The 18065-nt window shown below is 42.3% G+C and overlaps 1 protein-coding gene across 2 annotated transcripts in view; it reads left to right on the forward strand.

Moving 5' to 3' along the window:
- Positions 1–274: 274 nt before the first annotated feature.
- The window catches only part of EZR (ezrin), a 37212-nt gene continuing 19421 nt past the window's right edge, over positions 275–18065 (forward strand). The window contains exons 1-2 of one of the 2 annotated variants that reach the window (XM_036381096.1): positions 275–484; positions 17892–17975. In XM_036381096.1, coding sequence (XP_036236989.1) covers positions 473–484; positions 17892–17975 — 96 coding nt within the window. In that variant the 5' untranslated portion in view covers positions 275–472. Of the gene's footprint in view, positions 485–17891; positions 17976–18065 lie in introns of those variants that run through there. The other variant, XM_036381097.1, reaches the window with a different exon arrangement.

An 18065-nucleotide genomic window follows, 5' to 3' on the forward strand; every position in this document is an offset into this window, starting at 1 on the left:
GGGTCTCCGGCGGGGCCGGGGCAGTGCTCGGAGGGGCCGCACAGGCCCCGCGGGGCCCGGCGGTGCCGGGAGTCGGGGTGGCGCCGCCCCCGCCCCTGTCTCCCGCCCCTCACGGCGAGGGGCTCGGGGGCTGCCGGAGGCTGCGGGCCGCGGTGCCCCCTGCGCGCCGGGCACGTCGAAGCGAAGCCGGCGGGGGTGCCCCGCGGCTGGGCGAGGCCGGTGCCGCGCTCGGCAGGCGCCGCGGGGAGCGGCGGGCAATGGCCGGGGAGCGGTGAGTCACGGCCGGGCCCCACCTGCCGTACTTAACCCGCCGCCGGGCGGCCGGCGCCGCACTCGCGGGCTGCGCTGCCGCCGTGGCCGGGAGCGGCTCCTTCCTCCTGCACCTCCTCCGCACGGGGCGCTCGGCAGAGGCGAGGCAGGCGCTGCATGAACGTTTGTGTCAGGAGTAGCAGAAGCACCAGCAGCCCTCAAAATGCCGAAGCCGGTGAGCGGGGCGCGGTGGGAGGGAGGCGCTCCGCGGGGCCCCACCGGGGCCCGCCCGCCCGCCTGGCGCTGGGCGTCGGGGGCTTGCCCGAGCGCGGGCGCTCGGCGGGGCGGTCACCTCCGGGTGTCGCGGCGCGGGCTCTTGCCGGGCTGGAAGGGCTGAGTCCCGGTCCCTGCTCCCCGCGGCTGGACGGGGCGTTTGGACTCGAGCGCCCGGGGAAGTTGTGCGCGGCGCCGGGAGGGAGCGGCGGGCACCCCGCGCGGGAGCCACATCAGCGGCTGCTCGGAGCGGGAGGGAGGGAGGGAGGGAGGGATCGCCAGGGCGGCTGCCGGCGGGCGCAGGGCCGCGGGCGGGACGGAGGATCTCGGGTGGGCTGCAGGATCTCCTCGCCGTCCCGCCGCCGGGAAAGGGAGCACGGAGCCCCGGATCCCCGTGCTCCAGAGATCAGGCGGTGGATTGCTCCTTGGTGGATTGTCTTGTGTAGCGCTTCCGTGCTAGACATGCATAGAGCTGCCGAGTAACTCTCGAAAGAAGAGCTTTCATCACGCTCCCGCTTAACGAGAAATGATACAACTGCCCGGCTGCCATTTAGTATGCTTGTGGCCTATGCATTTATCTACAGGAAGCATGTATGCATCTGTAAACATAGGGAAAAGCTTGTTCCCTCCTTGTTTTGCGATCTAAAAACTAAATGCTAGGGACTCAATAAAAGTTCTCCACGCTGGTCTTTACCAGTCATTATCGAAGACCTGTTTCCTTTTTTGGTTGGATTTTTTTTTTTTTTCAATTGAACGGTCTTTTTTATCCCTCCTTCTTTCTCTTGACACCACCACCTCCTCACCGCCTCCTTCTCCGACCTTCTAGTGGGTTTGTTTGTTTTATTTTAAAGTCTGCAGCTACTGTGCCGGTTAGAGACGGTAATTCCCTTGGGGAGCCAACTGCCTAATGCGGAGCTGTGAGCAGTCGTTGGAGCAGACGCACTTTTGAACTTTGAAGAGCATAATCAGAACAGATTGTTGTTACTATCTATTTTCAATAGAGGCAATATTTCTTAAATTGCAGTGCAGTGAAGGACTTGTGTGAGTATCAGCTCACTTAAATGAAATGTGAAATAAGAGCAAACAAGCTTATCTTTGGTAATAAGTAGTTGATGTTTTATCACCATAACGTTAAAGTTAGTTGAACTTTTTTTTTAAGTATTTAGGTTAACTTACATAGCAGTTTCTATAAACCTACCAAAAAAAAAAAAAAAAAAGCAAACCCAACAAAAGACAGAAACACTCCAAAACCAAACTGTGCTTGGTCCTAATAAATCTTCAGTCTCTCTGGTTGTATTTCATCAGTAGGAGGTGATATATTGCTGCATATAATAACAACTAACTGAGAGGGCCCTTCTGTAACTGGGGAAGCAAATATATAATTTATAAAGTATGGATATAAAAGGTTATGTGTGAATAATCTCTTTCTGCCTTGTTAGCTGTTTGCTAATTACAGAGTGCTTTCTTGAAATATCCTGGTTAGAATAATCTGAAATCCTGGTTTAGGACTAAGTTGCACTGGAAGCCATGGATAGGTGTACAAAAACTCTTTAATCTCTTAAAAAAATACAGCTGTGTTTATCCTTTTGCTTGGCAGTGCTAGGTTTGTATTCCCTCAGAGATGGTGATTTTTCTTAGTTTCTTAGCTGAGTAGCCAGTGAATAACAAAGGTGGATGGTGTAAACCACCATCCACTGGGGAAGGACAGTAGTACTGTAAAGACTTCTGAGATGTGACCTACTGGCTGGGATTTATGGACAGGACTCTGTGTCAATACTTTGTAAATATAAGCCTTTTTCTTATTTAATCTGCTGTTCAGTGGGGCTAACTGCCACCTTATTGTAAATGGAAAAGAGGAATTTTGCAGAGGCTATTTTAGTAAAACACACTGTTCACTCTGTCTGCTTTAGACTGAGGCTGGATTTGGATCCTTCCCAACTCAGCTCATTTAATCTTAATACAGCTAAATAGGATTCGTGTCAGTTTGCATGGAGAGGGGATGTAAAGCTGTCACTCCAGAGGCAGAACTGTGCTCAGGACGAATGTGACAACAGCCTTTGGCATGTGTGAGGAATGATAGCACGACCTCTTGGGATGCACAGGGAAGCAGTATTTTTCTGCTGGGTATTTAGCATGGATGCTAAATATTTATTACCTGTGCTTGTTTGCATGTGTCTTGTCTACATGGCATGAGTAAATACGGTATTGCTTGGCAGACTTCATGCTGCTGTGTGAAGTCTCACACACTGGTCATCAGTTATTTACAGGTAAAGATTATGATGACAGAAATCAAAGTTTTGGCAACACCTTCCCCTCTGGCCCCTCCACCCACAACCCAATATGCTAAACCTTTATATGAAACTATTGTTTTAACAAAAATTATAAATGTGCCCACAAAACTTATGGATCATGTTTGTAATTTATTATTTCACAGTAAACAACTAGTGAATCCATTAACAGTAGGACATTAGTGATTTTGTATCTTAATTGAGTACCAAAGTGAAGTGCTAGAAAGCTGACTTCCCAAGTCTGTGGTAACATTTGGTCACAATTAGTTGTACCTGATGCATGTTTACCATGCTCAAATAAATTTTAGTAAAAGTCCAGAAAATAATACTGAAATAAGTATATTTGTTAATATAGATACGTGTTAATATGTAATTTAACACAGCCATTCTGCCATGTGTAACAGTTACAAAGTAATGAGGTCTCTCCAAGGTAAGCTATAAATATATAACCTATACCCAGTTCATGAGGGTTTATGGCTGGGAGTTCATCAACAGTTCAGATGCATGATTTCTATCTAGTCTGTACAGAGGTTCATTAGGCTTTACAGGTAGTGAATTATTTTGTAAGGAAATGCAAAAGGTGTCATCTTGTCCAAATCTTGCTGTGTTATCTGGAAACGAGTGAAATGCTAAATAAACTTACTTACTCAGCCTTGCTTCATTTCATTACTGGAGTGTCTGTGTGCTCTGTGCATTTTTCCTAGATTCATGGTTCTAGTTTATTTCTGGTGATGTTTTAGGTGGATTATATCCTTTTGCAAAACAAACCAATCTAATAAATTGTGGCTAGAACAGCATGGCTGCGGGCTAATGAACAGTGCTTACCGAAGGAGAAGGAAATGTGATCTCGAGTCTATAGAGTTGTTAATTTGATCTGATCTAATAGCATTCTTGGTTACTTTATCGAAGGTGGATTTTTTTGTTTGGTTGGTTTGGGTTTTTTTGTTTCCTCTTGGAGGGAAAAAACAAAATGTAAAGCTTCTCAAGAAATTAAGTTAGCTTTGCAGCATAGCATTTGATTGATGTGGTGTCACACAAGAACTTTTAATACTTGTGTGAATATGTACAAAACTGTGTAAAGAGAGGACAGCAGTAAATGCAGTCTAGCAGCTTTTGGTCCTAAAGAGAAAATACAAGTGAATAATATCCAGAGGCACCTTTTTTTAGTACCTTTATTAATGGCCTGTGGTCAGAAAGCTGAACATAGTAATGAAATCTGTTCATGTCATGCTGCTGGGGGGAAGCATTATTGATGCAGAGGGCCAACATATGAAGGGGATTAAAGGACTGGGTAATAAGCTCCCTTTGTATAAAGTTAAACTTGGAGGGGTGGGGAAAGAATTCTAGGTTAGAAGGAGATGGATTAATCAGTAGTATAACTGTCCTGTTGTGCATGTCATCTGCAATGTGTAGGGCTTCTCCAACAGAAGACATGAATAGAAGGTTCTAGTAAGAGCTTTCCTTTAATGTAGGTACTTACCTGTGCCCAAGACAGACGAATTCAAAGCAAAACCTAGAGAGTGGGTTTGGGATGACCACAGACAAAATTCCATCTTAAGATAAGAGGGTGCTTGGCTATTTCAGCCTGGTAGAATTCAAGGAGTTATCTCTTCCTTCACCTGTGTAGTAAAATGTAAGGAATTTAAATGCCAAAGAGGAGAAAGAATTGCTTTAAGCACAATTTGTGATTTAAGAGACTTTAAACTTTTAGAACAATTAAGCATGTATGGGAGGGGGAGGGGGTTGTGAGTGGGTAGAATTTTTTTTTTCCCCTTCCTTGTTGATCTTATTAGAAGACTATTCCAAGACCTAACATCCTCAAGATAAAATTTGACAGTACACAATTTAATGCTGCTGCCTGTAGGAGTGTGGAACTGGAACTGATGTCTCAAAAGGTTTTTCCCAGCCCTGTGTTGTTAATAATAGGCTGGTGTGTGCTAGGCATGAAGTGGTTAGACAAGTCCTCCATACCTGTTTGATGTTGAATATACATGCGTGCTGTCTTCAGGTTGTTTTTTTCAAAACACAGGTCTTCTGCCAAACCTTTATCTGTCTGAGAGCAGACTATGGCATTAAAATTTAACAAGTTTTTGATAAGCCAGCCAAAAAAATATGCACGTATAGTGACAGGAATTTATTTCTAAATATAAATAATTAATATTATTAATTGTTTGACGATCTTCTAAATTTTTTCTTCACTATGTGTCTTCTAACTACACATAGTGGCTTTATCTCAGAGCTCTTTACAGCAGATTCCTGTAAGTGGACTGAAATAAAAATACTTTTTAATGTCTTTAAGTGTTCACAATCAACTAAAATACTCTCAGCTTATGGATGGCTATAGATTTAGTCAAGAATAAAATATTACCCTTGTAAGCACCAATTGCAGTCCATCATGTGATACAGTGTATGGTGTATTTGATACCAGGAGGTGTATACTCACTTGGGGCAAAATGGAAACCCAAGGAAGCTTCCATTTGCCAAATGCCAGAACTCCCTTTCATTTGCCAAATGTGTCACTCACTGCTGCAAAAGAAAGGTGGAGGATTCTATGAGTAGTAAATTTAAGGAGATGAATAAAGTTATAAGAGAATGAGTTCACAGTTTGTCAAAACCTTTATTTACTGTGTAAGCTGAGTAAGCATTTCCGAGGGCAGTTTGTTGTGGGATGTTAGCTGCTACAGAGAAACCAAGGGTGTTAACTGTTATGTTAGTCGCTAATTAAAGAATTTCTTAACCTTCTTAAAGGTCAAAAGGAGGGAGATAAGCCTTCCTGTTCTGTTCTCTTCCTCCACCCACATGAACATCTTCCTTTGTCCATGAAAAAAAGCTGTGATATGTCAGGACTTTTTGAGAATAAGACTTCTTGATGACCACTGAAGATTCCCACATCAGTGTCATTCTTGTTTGGCACCCTGTGCCCAGAGAGCTTTACATGCACTGTAAATCCCATAATCACTCGATTGACCTTGATGGAAGGCAGTGCTGCCCAGGATCACTGAACCACGCTGCACACTGTTAAGTAATGTGCTTTAGCTTTTAGCTGTGTTGTGTGCTTGCTTTGAAGCCTGGTTTCTGCAACAGGTAACATTTACCCTGTGAGCAGAGAAGTACGAAGAACAGCAGTGTATGCACCTAGGAGAGGGGGAAATTGTTCCTATATGAGGCTGGAAACAAAGCATAGCTCAGTGTAACAACTAACCTTGCTGCCTCCATATTGCTCATCTGTTCAGATCCAGATTTTGTTTCTCTTTCTAGTTCCTACTTCATAGTGGGGAAATTCACTTGCCTTCTCTGCATCCCCTCTCATCTTTGAGGTGCTCAGCTGAGGCTGATGGACACCTCATAGTAGCAGCTGTCCATTAAGGAAAAATCCTGACTCCAAGAATTAACATGCAGGACTCTGCTTTCTAATTAAGTTAGAAAAACTCTTGCTGATGACCATGGACTTGTATTTGGCTACCTACTGCGTAGGCTTAGTGGAAGAGATGCTAACTCCCCTACACAAGGCCTGCAGCCTTTTGCTTTCTTTGAGAGGGGAGTGTGTGATTGCCCTGTTTGATTTGTGTGCATTTACTTCTCCCTCTCATGAGCAAGTGCTGTAGCTATTGTGTAAAACTCTGACGTGTTACTATCACCATCTCTTCTTTTCTTGTTTTTGCTTGAAGAAGTCCATGCTTGCTGTAGTTGTTCTAACTAACCTCAGTGTGAAGTGAGTGTGAGAGGGAATTCTCTGGGGATGAGTGGATGGATGTCCTGTTGCTGAATCTTGAGCAGGCTTACAAAACTCTAGAGTGGCTCATTCTGCCAAGAGACCACTGCTGTGTAGATGCAGAGAGCAGGTCTGAGAGCTCTCTGCTACCTGAAGAAGCAGAGACTAAAAAAATCTCACTTTTTAACCCAGGCACCTGAATTTAGCCTGTGTAGCCCAGTAGATGACTTCAAGCCTGTACTGTAAGTTCTGGTCTTCAGAGTTATTTGTGGGAGCTAAAGTTGTTCTTCAACACCTAGCTGAGTACACTTAGCTGGCTTAACTTTTTGTCTCTGTAGAGATAAGTGATTGTGCAGAGTTCCTGCTGCACAAACTGTGGTGTGTGGTGGGGTGATTTGCATAATTGATACTCGGTGATCTCAGTGTGGGGGCGAATAGATCTTCCTCCATAACAACTGTCACAGCTGTGCAGACAAACTCTTGAAAGGTACTTTATCTGCTGTCACTGTGCTCAAGGTACACTTTGGGAACCACTGGAGCGTATTAGTTTGCCATCACACATCGATAGTGAGGGGAGTGGGAAGAGTTTCATCTCAGAAGCCCTTAAGCTGTTTTATGGGTTACGAAGGGGTACTTTGGTCCTTTGCCAGTCCTTGCAATTACTTTTTCCTTTATGATTTGTAACTGCTCAAGAGCAATACCTTTGTGCTTAGGTGACATTCCAGGACTTGCCATGACCTACCTTTATCTGGGAGCAAACAGTACCTGTTGCATGCTGTTTGAAGTACCAGCTTGAGAAGTGGAAGCATTGTAGTGTATTGCACATGGATCAGATTATCGAGCTGTCAGAGGTGATCACATCACATAACCCCACTAAGAAATTTCACAGATGACATGAAGTGTGTTCCACTGAAGTCCCTGAGTAAAATCAAAGAGGCTGATATGGAACAGGTAAAACAGAAGGGTGGAATATCAAACAAGAATCTCTCTGACAAAAGGATTTGTATCTAGAATGCAGAATGAACAAACATCATTACTGGGCCTTGTGAGACTTGTTGCACTGCTATTTCTCCCTAAGTAAATGGAGTTCATTCTCCTTCTGCACTTTGATGTCTATATGAACATGGCTGGCCTTGTAGGTCAGGCAGAAGCCCTTGTAGCCTAATAGTACACCTCTGATGTTGGCCAAAAGCTGATGCCTGAGGAAGAGTATTTCAAAGATATGCACTGTTGCTTTCCTCTGAGGTATTGGAGGTTGAAAAGTCCTATATAATGAGTTACTAAATGGATTTCTGTGAACTTGTCCAGTCTTGCTTTAAAACCCTGTGAACTCCAGCATCCATAGTATACTTTAACAAAGGCTGTGTTAGATAACCTTCACATTGTTTGTAAAGTTATCTACAAACCTCTTTGCTACAGTGCTACATGAACACATGTTCCTTGTCTAGTCTGTTCATGTAGCTCAGGAGTTTATATGCTCTTATGTCCTTGCCTCAGTTAATTTTCTTCCAAACTGAGAAGTCCTAGCTAGCTTAGTTGATCCTTGCATGGTAATTATTTGAGCATCCTTGATCTTCTTCCAGTTCACATCTGATGAAAATATGGCTTTGCACCCTGTAACGTCTCTATCTGGGAAGAGTACAGTTACTGAGAATATTTCTCCAGTAATTGTTTCTTGGATGCCTTAAACTCCCAGGTCATAGTCCTGTGAGAGAGTAAGTCACAGGTAATCCTTGTGTTCACTCAGCCCACCCTGTTCCATTGTAATGTGCTGCTCTTCCACCCCAGAAGAACAACCACCACAGGGTCTATTGAAAGTGTTGGGAGCTGTGTGCTCTCAGGCTGTGTTGCTGCTGTCAGACTTCTGACTCTGTAATGGCACTGGGTTTTCCGTGCACATTGCCCTCTAGAACATAGATCTCTGCATAAGCATTGGAATAAAAGGCACTAGTACTGGTGCCTCGGATTCAGGGGAAGCGCTAAGGCTATTGTGGCTTTTATTTAGATTATTCACAGCTTCAGATCCTGCCCTGGTTGTTGTGAGTTTGTACTGTGGAGTTCACCGTTTGCAGAAATTGTTGTGCGTTTGTTGCACCCAAGTGAAAAAGCCAAGCAGAGGCATAAAATGATGTTTGTGTTCCAGATCAAGACTGTAAGATAGTAATTTTTTTTTCTATTTTCTCAAGGGATTGCAGAAGGATGGAATCCCCTTTATGTAGTGTAAATATTGGAGATGTTAAATTATTTAGAAGACTCTGCAATTATGATAAAACTTGATAAAATCTGTATTATCTGCACTTGGCCCCATGCTTATGTTTCTGATGGAAGACAGCAGAAGATCTGATCCATTCTGGATTCTGAGCAACTTCTTGAAATAAAGCTTATTTGAGGATTGTTTATGGGACTTGCTGTAAACTTCATGTGTGAAGCCTTAGTCTCACAACTTCATTATGTTTAATTAGATGCAACAGCTGTCATGATAAAACAGTCTGTGTATGCAGGAGTTTGATCCAGTGGCCTCTAGCTTTCCTCTGTATTTATTCTTTATGTACAAAGGAGCTATTGTTGCTGCACTCTGTGTTCCTAAATCCATCCTAGCATCCATTGAGGGCAAGTGACACATCCAGGCAGTGGTGCTATGTTGGGCCTGTTGTCACTGGCTGTGTGTTCCTCCTTTAAAGAGCAGACTGCTGCTTGTACACAGATATTCTGAAAATGCTAATGGAGTATTATACAGCATCAGAGAGTCTTTAAAGTGAACATTAATGTATTTCAATGAAACACCATAAGCCCTCCTACTTCTTCATAATATTGTGTTCAAAGTAAATCATTCTTACATCCCTCACATAGAGTGAGGGCAAGTGTTTTGCATGAAAAACACCTGGGCTCCTTGAGTGTACAGGGCTTTGTTCAAGGGCAGTATCCTGGAGCCTTTCAGACTTACTCTGCGTTGCTTTATGTCTTGCCAGAACATAGAGCTGTGCCTAGAGAATTTTGCATTTAAAAAAAATAATTGAATTTTAAAGTTTTAGATAGGCCTCTGTCTCTCAGCTTTTCAACTTGTTCCTGGCTTGAGACGGAATGATGCTGTTTGCTTGTTAGGAAAGAGCTGGGGGGAATCTTCAGTGACTGGAGAAAGATTCTTAAATTTATTTTTTTTTCTTTCTGGGTAGAGTGTTTGCTTGGTTTTACTGTTTCACTGAGCAGTTATTGTTAACTGTACAGGGCTGACCAGAGGTGGAGAATGCTGGAAGTCTGTCTGGGGCCTAGGCATTTGGGAGCCAGGGCTATCAGAGATGTACTGTCACTTGCACTTGCCACACCTGCATGAAATCTTCATGATCCTTTGGCATGCAAAGTGTCTTTGCTTGACCTAAGATAAAGAACTGAATTGCAGCCATTGCTTCTTCTTGGTTTTTCACGAAGATGCCTACTATGCAGTTATTACTTGCTGACAGAGGAGATAGTAGGCCTTCATTAAGGGAACTGAGATAGGCATGTAATTTAGTTTGGCATCTTCTGCACATCTAAACTTAAAAAAGTTTGAATTTGCCTTGTAGGATTATGTTCATGTTTAATTATAAGGACAGTTTCATGCTATATTACAAAGAAGAGTTAAGTGGCATGGCTGCAATACTGAACTCATGGATTTGCTGTCTTGTGACCTGTTTGTATGTGTAGGCAGGGAGGGGGAAGTTCATTCTGAAAATTCTACCACCTTGTTAAAACTGGAATTTCTGGATGACTCCCCACATCTGGGTATTGAAGGTTGTCCTGCTCACATGAACCCCCCTCCCTCCACTTCATCCAGAAGTCTAGCTTTCACATTTCACTCCAAAGTTTTTCTTGGCTTCCCCTCAAAGTACTTTATTTCTCTTCCGAAAAACTGCCGCAAAAGAAGTTGCGGTTTTCACCATACATGAGAGCAAATACCTGGGCTCCTATTGCCTTGACTAAACTTAAGAAATTTCAGTTAATTATAATTGATATAGGTATTGCTCCTTAAATACTGAGGACTAGTACCCCCAAAAATATGATTCTGCAAGCTGCTGCATTAAAGCTGACTAGTAGTTAAGGCTTACAACAGTACTGGACAATTTTAAAGTAACTACTAGATTCTAGATTATATATAATTCAATTGAACCTCAGTGGTATTTCTCCCTCTCCTGGGAAGGTAAGCAAGGTTTTGAGGAACAAAGACCAGCCTACTCGGCTCTAATTTTACCTGTTGCAAATGCAGCAATACCTAACTGCTTCATAGACTCTGAGGAATTCCATTGGAACGTGACTTAATGTTCCCATTTATTTGCAATGAGGAAGCAATGTTTAACACAATGAGATCTGAAATGGAACACGTCCTTCAGTTCACAGAGGGCTATTTTGATTTAGCATGGTATGCTGGGAAACTGGGTCGGTCAAATGGGTGCAACCAGCCTGCCTTGTCAGCCAGGGGGAGGCCAGTGAGGCCGTCTGCAATTCACATTTTGTGAGCTGCTGAGGCTCTCTTCTTCCTTGTCAGCAAACTGCTCCCCAGTGTGCAGGGGAAGGCTCATGGCTGCTGCACTGTGCTGCCACTGCCCTCTCTGAAATGCTCTGTGTGAGGCAGGCACTGCACGAAAGGTTCTGCCATGGGAGCAGGGGGAGGAGCCTGTAAAAGGTTTTCTTCATTGCTGGGCTGTGCAGTTCTTCCCCATTCTCATAGGAACCAGATTCTCCTTCCCCCAGAAGAGAAATGGTGGGTCTGTCATTTGCCTTCTCATTTCAGGTTCTTGGACATCCTTTAAATCATAAAAATGTAGCACTGGGAAGGACTTGGACCTGTGTTTTCTGAAGGCTGCATGGAAGTGGCTACATAATATCATAATGTTTTACCACTCCAGCAATTATTGTTTCTTGTCATGTTACCCAGCCTGCAATAAGAGGGCTTTTTGCTGGTTTCCTCCATGTGGGTTTAGAAGTTTTTATAGTCTTCTATATAAAACATGTCATGTTTCAGACAACTCCCATTTGGAAAGGGATCACTGACATGTTTAAAAATAAAATCTAGTTTGAAACAGACAGAAAACCCCCACAAACAAATAAAAAGCCCTAAACACACACAGATTGAAAAAACCCCAACTGGCAACCAACCCAGAAACACTTGACCTGTAGGTCAGTCTAGACTTTCCTTGATTAACTTGCCCCCTTACAAAAGAAGCATTCAGATTTCGGTGACAGCATTCCATCTAGCAAGTCATCGAGGCAGGCAGAACAGAATAGTCACCTGCTGTAATGCTTCCGGTGACAAATACACTCAAGAATGTAATTTTCCTCTCTATGTAATAGTATCACACCAGGAAATGTGGTGTTTTTCTGGGGATTATAAACCACATCCTTCTCTACAGTCCTGCTGTAGCCCATTGTTTGCAAGCCTGTAATTTGTTCATCTCTGCCTCTTCTCCATTCTCACCTCTCCAAGTGTAACACTTGCAGCTATTTTTCAGACCTACCAACATCCTTGAATTCCAGTGCTGTCGTTCCAAAAGACTTATTTTTTCTTGACTAGGTGCTGTTCATGATCTTGTAAGTGCACTCCATCTTCCAGGGATTGTGAGAAATCTTTGTTTTCTTCTTCCCTCTATCCCACCACACTCACGTCCCCTTTTCAAGACCTTGACTTGACATGAAAAGGTCAGAATATGTGTCCCTGCTGTAGTTCCAGCAAGATGAATGTGCTGAGCCCAGCTGACAGGGAAGCTGGATTTTGGCAATCCTGCAGCAGCAAATGGAATTGACCACTTGCTTGATATTCATGACATTTGTCTCCTGCTCTGAAAGAAGCTATGGAGAATGTAGGTGCACAGCTCGTCATTTGGTTGTAATTTCACATGGCTCAGATTTGTTGTATGTCTAGTCTATGTTGTGTGGCACCACATCAAATATGTTATTAGATTTTATTTGATCCATCAGACAGGTTATTCTGTCAGAGAAGAAACAGAGTTGTCTCCAGGTGTTGTGTTCTTGATATGCTGGTGTTCGTAAAGTACATTCTTAAGAAGTATACCATAAATTGAACTAATATTTCTGCAGTTGCTTCTGTGTTATTTGTGCTACTTACCTTCTCAGAGTTGTCTTCTCTGCACAGTCTCTAAACCATTACCTGTTGACTTAAGTAACTTGTGGAGGACAGAGAAATGCAGATACTGAAGAGTCAGCAGATCAGCTCTGAGCTCTGAAGCTCCTAAGATTTTTCTCCTTCCTCAAAGTTGAAAATTTTCCCATAACAGTTTCCAGGAGCTGGGACAACAGTTACTCCATCAGTTAGGACAATATCTTTCTTTGTTATTGGACCTGGAACCAGTGAGCACTACTGAATGGAATGTGGAAGAATAGAGAGCAGTTTCATTGCCCATCTGATGTTGCTGCATGAAGTTGTTTTTCCTATTACCAGATACTTAATCACTCCACGAGTCTGTGAACAGCTCTGGTTGCTAAGGTCAAAATGAGATTACTTTGTCCTTGCAGATGCATTGCAGCCCAGGCCAAGAAGCTTGCCTGTTATTTGTTCCATTAGTAGTTGCTGCTTGCCTGGTGAAAGAGTAGACCTGCAGAAGTGAGGAGTAATGCTACTACTTTCTTAATGCTATTATTAATGCCACTGCATCCTCTTTGTTAAGACTTCTTTATTTCTTCAGCACAAGCAAGTCCGTATCCACACAGTCCGTGTGTGTGCAAAAAGGCTTAACAGCTCTGCACGCTGTGTTTCATAGAATGTGCTGTGCTGTGCAGTACAGCAGTTCCAAATGTGGCTGATTTGCTTCAATGTACCAGTGACTCCTGGGATTTCCAGACATCCAGTGACTGAAGAAACAAGGCATGTCTATCTAGGTTTCTCCACTGCCAATTGCCACCATTTGGAAAGATACAGTGCTTGGAAACCTGCTGTTTAGGAGACTCTAGTCTTTCTTCCTCCTTGGAAAGAGGAGAAAACATTCCTGAGCATTGTCTAAGGCATTTAGACCTGCCTAATGATAATGATAAGTGACACAGTTAAGTACCGGTTTGTCCTGTGTTAATGGGTAAAAGTTGGTATTTAGTGCCCTTTATCATATGTATTTACTGAAATTAAATTGTATGGTCTTATTTAAATGACTTGCACAACTTCGTGGTTTCACTGAACTATTTTATTATGCAAGTGAACTATTCGATTACATGCATCAGGGTGCAAAATATCCACAATAGCATAGTGTGTCTGAGAGCTGTGGGGTTTTTATCCTCTTCTCCCTGCCCTTTTCCCTTTAGTGTGGGGTGTTTTTCAGTGGAGCTGCACTATCAGCAGAGGTATGGTTAACTTCAAAGATACCGTGTTGCGTGAAATCATATACTGCTTCTGCACCAAGGTGCTCAAGAATCCAATGTTTGAACACACAGCTGTAGTTTTTTCTGTGTCCAACACACCTGAAAATTGGGTGTTTGTGAGAGGATGGGGTTGAAGAGGCAATGTCTTCTTGGGTTCCTATCTAGGTCTTGATTCTTCCACAGACATGTTACCACTCAGCTGCTTGGCAGTGTGTTGCCTCCTTAAGAGAGTGTTTTCTGAATGTTTTTCAGAGGGCACTTTAATTTCTCAAATCCCTCTACTGATGTGCATGGACTCTGAAAGGCTGCACCTGCCCCACAGATTGACCTACTGACTTAGCATTAGAAAAGATGTTGTTTTATCGACAACAAAAGAAACAAATGCATGACTTAAGGGCATTGCTAAAGCACAGAAGATTCCATTCTAACTACCATTGCTTTCCATAGTGTTACAATCATTTAAACTGTACTCTGAAGTTCTCTGTAGCTCTGGCCTTCATCTTCTATTCTCTTGTTGGAGTTGGTAAGGTAGCTAACACTTTACAGTCCAGTATGATGTCATGGACACTGGTGTTCAGTCTTTCAGTGTACTAAATTCTTCAGCTTCATGGAGAGTTTTTCATTTTAATGCAGATGGCATTGCCTTTTCAACAGTGTGCTTTTGTCCTTCTGGATCAAATTTGTTAGCAGTTTTATGCATCCTAAGACAGGAGAAGAGGAAAAACTTGTGTTCTGTAGTGTTTCTTTATACACAAGGAAACCTTAAGGGCCCTATTTGTCATTTTAGGTGTGTTAGCCTCAGACATAAAAGTAGAATTATTTAATAGTTTAGGTTGGAAAGGACCTTAAATATAATCTATTTCCAACCCCCAGAATAATGAAGTGTTATGACATTGGCCTATCAAGAAAGAAGTTACATCTTACTGTCCAGGATTTTTAGTGTGTTTTGTGCATAAAAGCACATATTTTTTAATATAACCCTTATTTCATGTATTACAGCTGTTCTCTTCTCTCCACACCCTTGTGCTCTTAAAAATGAAAAGCTGCTTTCATTTTGGTTATGGCTTCAGCATTGTCCTGGATTACTGCCAGGATTTGGTAGGATCTTATAAAGGACATGCCTTGCCTAGACAGGGTGAGCAGGACTTCACTTGTGAAAGTTGTCCGAACTGTGTCTTCCTCTTTTTGTTGCTCATGGAAATGAGTTTGAGTTCTTGGTTGTTTTCCTCCCCAACAATACCTGAATTGGTTAGTACATTAGGTGTTGATTTAATTCATCTTGGCGCCGTGGGGAGTTCCATCTGGTCTGAGCTGAGTGCCAAACTGATCGACACTCAGTGTAGCACACATCGAGGTTTCTTCAGGCTGTCTAAACCAGGGTTTCATGTAGGTTAAGCTCTGTTTGCTGCTTTACTAAGAGTTTCACTGTGGCTGAAAGCTTGCATGTATGGAGTGGTTGTAGGACATCCATTTAGAAACACAGTTAAAATCATTATGTTCTTGAAGTCGAGGCTAAGGTTTGGAGATGAGAAGCAGGAGGGCTTAATAGGGCAGGAAGGAGACTCAAAGGATATTCCAGGCAGTCATCAACCTATTGAAGGGACAGAAGGTCTCTTCTTGCTCTGCCTGTCTTATGGCTGGCAGTTTGTCTGAGGGCACCAGGGAAATTCCTCTTTGTCCTGATGGTTATGTAGCCCTTAAAGAACACAGAAATTAACCTTTACTGCAGGCCACAAGTGTCCTTGAAAGCTTTTTGGATAACCAAGTAGTCATGTTCCTGCATGCTTCCAACTTTAAATGATTGAAGCAGAAAAGCAGATGACTACAATTTTTGGTCTTAATACTAAAATAATTCTTGAAATATATAGCAGCTAAATGCACTAAATAGCTCACTGTATAGCTGATCCTACAGTCTTTGAGGGTTGTAGCGAAACAAGACTAGGGAGTTTAATTTTTTTTACTAGCAGATAACCACTAAGGAGAGATAGAGGAAAATACATGCTGGTATGAGCTGGAATTTTGTACTCAGCCAGCATTCTGCAGGTTTTCTGGTAAGGAGTAAGAAGCACCTCCTTTAAGTTCTTTAGCTTGTAAAGTGATACTTATTTTACACTTCTATGGTGTTTCAGCCAGAAGTACAAATAACTTGTTCAGCACAAAACTAAGACGATGAGCATATGTTTTCTTGAAGTGGGTAGAAAGGGATTAGGATATGATTAGGGATTTAATGTTGAGAGGGATTAGGCAACAGGTGTTTTTTAAGGTCACATCTTTGAATTGCAGACTTGCTATTCCAGAGAATTTGATATCTGAACTTCCCCTCCCTTCCTTCACTGGAAAAATTTCTTGGGAAACCTTTGCTTTTTAAGGCATGGGAAGAAAACCTTAAGCAAAACTCCATGCTCCATTATGATCTCAAATGCTACAGTTAGGTTTTCCAAGAACTCCTTTTACCTTCTTGCTTTTTCTTCCATCTTTCATTTAAAGATTTTTTAAAGTCCTAATTTAAAGGACAGTGCTTTAGAAACACAGCTTAAAAGTGGCATCACTAAGTCATTTTCTCTGGTTTTGGGGTCCTGTGACTTGGAAAGTGTCTTCAGTCATCTTTCTTTGGGAGGATATTCTGTCATGTGGCAGCAGAAGAAAAGAAACAACTCTGTAAAGAGACTTGATGCCTTCATAGAATCATTTAGTTTGGAAAATATCTTTAAGATCAAGTCCAGCCATTAACCTAACATTGACAGGTCCACCATTAAACTGAAGAAGGTTGGTTAAACATTCAGTGTCTCACTGAAAAAGAAGTGCAAAGCTTTGTAATGTATTTTACTACAACTAGCTGAAGCAACTTGTTTTATTCACAATTCTGTGTTAATTATGACATTGTTACACCTGACATTTATCCTAGAGTTTAAACATAGATAATTAAGTTGCTGGGAACTGCTGAAGGCCAAAGCTTTGTAGTGAGCGATTCGATTCCTCTCCTACCTCTTTTACCTCTCATTTCTTCAGATGTGGGCCAGGCTCTCTCTTAGCCTTGGCTTTCTGTCATGTGGCATTTACAAATTGTAGGGAAATTGTCATGAAATCTCATCTGCCTGTACCTTACATGTTGTCTGGCCTTGTAGCATAACTATACTACACAATCATACATGTTTGGGATTTTTAGGTTGTTGGGGATTGTTGGGTTTTTTGAAAAGTAATATAATATTACAAGCTGTATTCAGAACAGCTGGAGATAATCCTTTCCCGATTTGCCATTTTACTGGTCCTTATGCCATTCCCTGCAAGATTAGTTGCTGCTTTTGCATCCTGATTAACTGCTAATAGACTTTTTCTAGTCATTTAACACTCTTGCCTTCTGCATTTAGTAGTAACCTCTGTCTTGCAGTCTAGTGCCATTGCAGTAAATCTAGTTATGTTGTTTCTTCACTGACAGCAAGAGCTTATTGAACTCCTGCCCTGTAGAATCATTCGGTACCTGTTACTGCTGTTTTTATGTGCTGAATAGATTTTTATGAGGGAAAGAATGAACGTTTATCAGGTTAATGCTGATTGCTTTATAAGAATAATCTGCAGCCTTTTGCCTTTAAAACCTCAGATTAATTCCAGCTCTAATATAAATGGAAGTTAAATTATAAGTCTTAAATTTAATTTAGTCATTAGGGCCTTTCGTAATCCAAGGGATGGCCTGCAGGCAGCTATAATGTGTATCCACAGGAGCTCTTAGTCCAAGAGGGTTTAGGCCTGGAAAGGGTCAGGTCTAAAATACCCTCCTGTTGAACCAGAAGATCTGTCCAATCCTGTGTTGAGTAAGAAAACCTGTGGAGCAATTTGGTTAAAACAGCAGAATGAGTGCCCCAATTAAGTTTGCTGGTGTGATAACACGATTCTAATTGAGGCTTAAGTGTGTTTATTATAGAGGTTACAGGAGTGCATCAAAGCGTGGAGACTCTTGTACACAAAGGACTGTGTTAACACCTAGAAGTAACTTTCAATGCATCTTAAACAATGCTTTTTGTTTTTTTCCTTAGATCAACGTTCGAGTTGTTACTATGGATGCAGAGCTGGAGTTTGCCATCCAGCCAAACACTACAGGCAAACAGCTCTTTGACCAGGTCAGTGAAGGGTTCCTGTGGGCTCTTGTTGTTTAATTTTGGAGTATGTTTTGGACTATAGTGTTTTCTTAAGACTGGATTCCAAACGTA

The sequence above is a fragment of the Molothrus ater genome, chromosome 3 (genome assembly GCF_012460135.2).
Source record: "Molothrus ater isolate BHLD 08-10-18 breed brown headed cowbird chromosome 3, BPBGC_Mater_1.1, whole genome shotgun sequence".
Lineage (NCBI taxonomy): Eukaryota > Metazoa > Chordata > Aves > Passeriformes > Icteridae > Molothrus > Molothrus ater.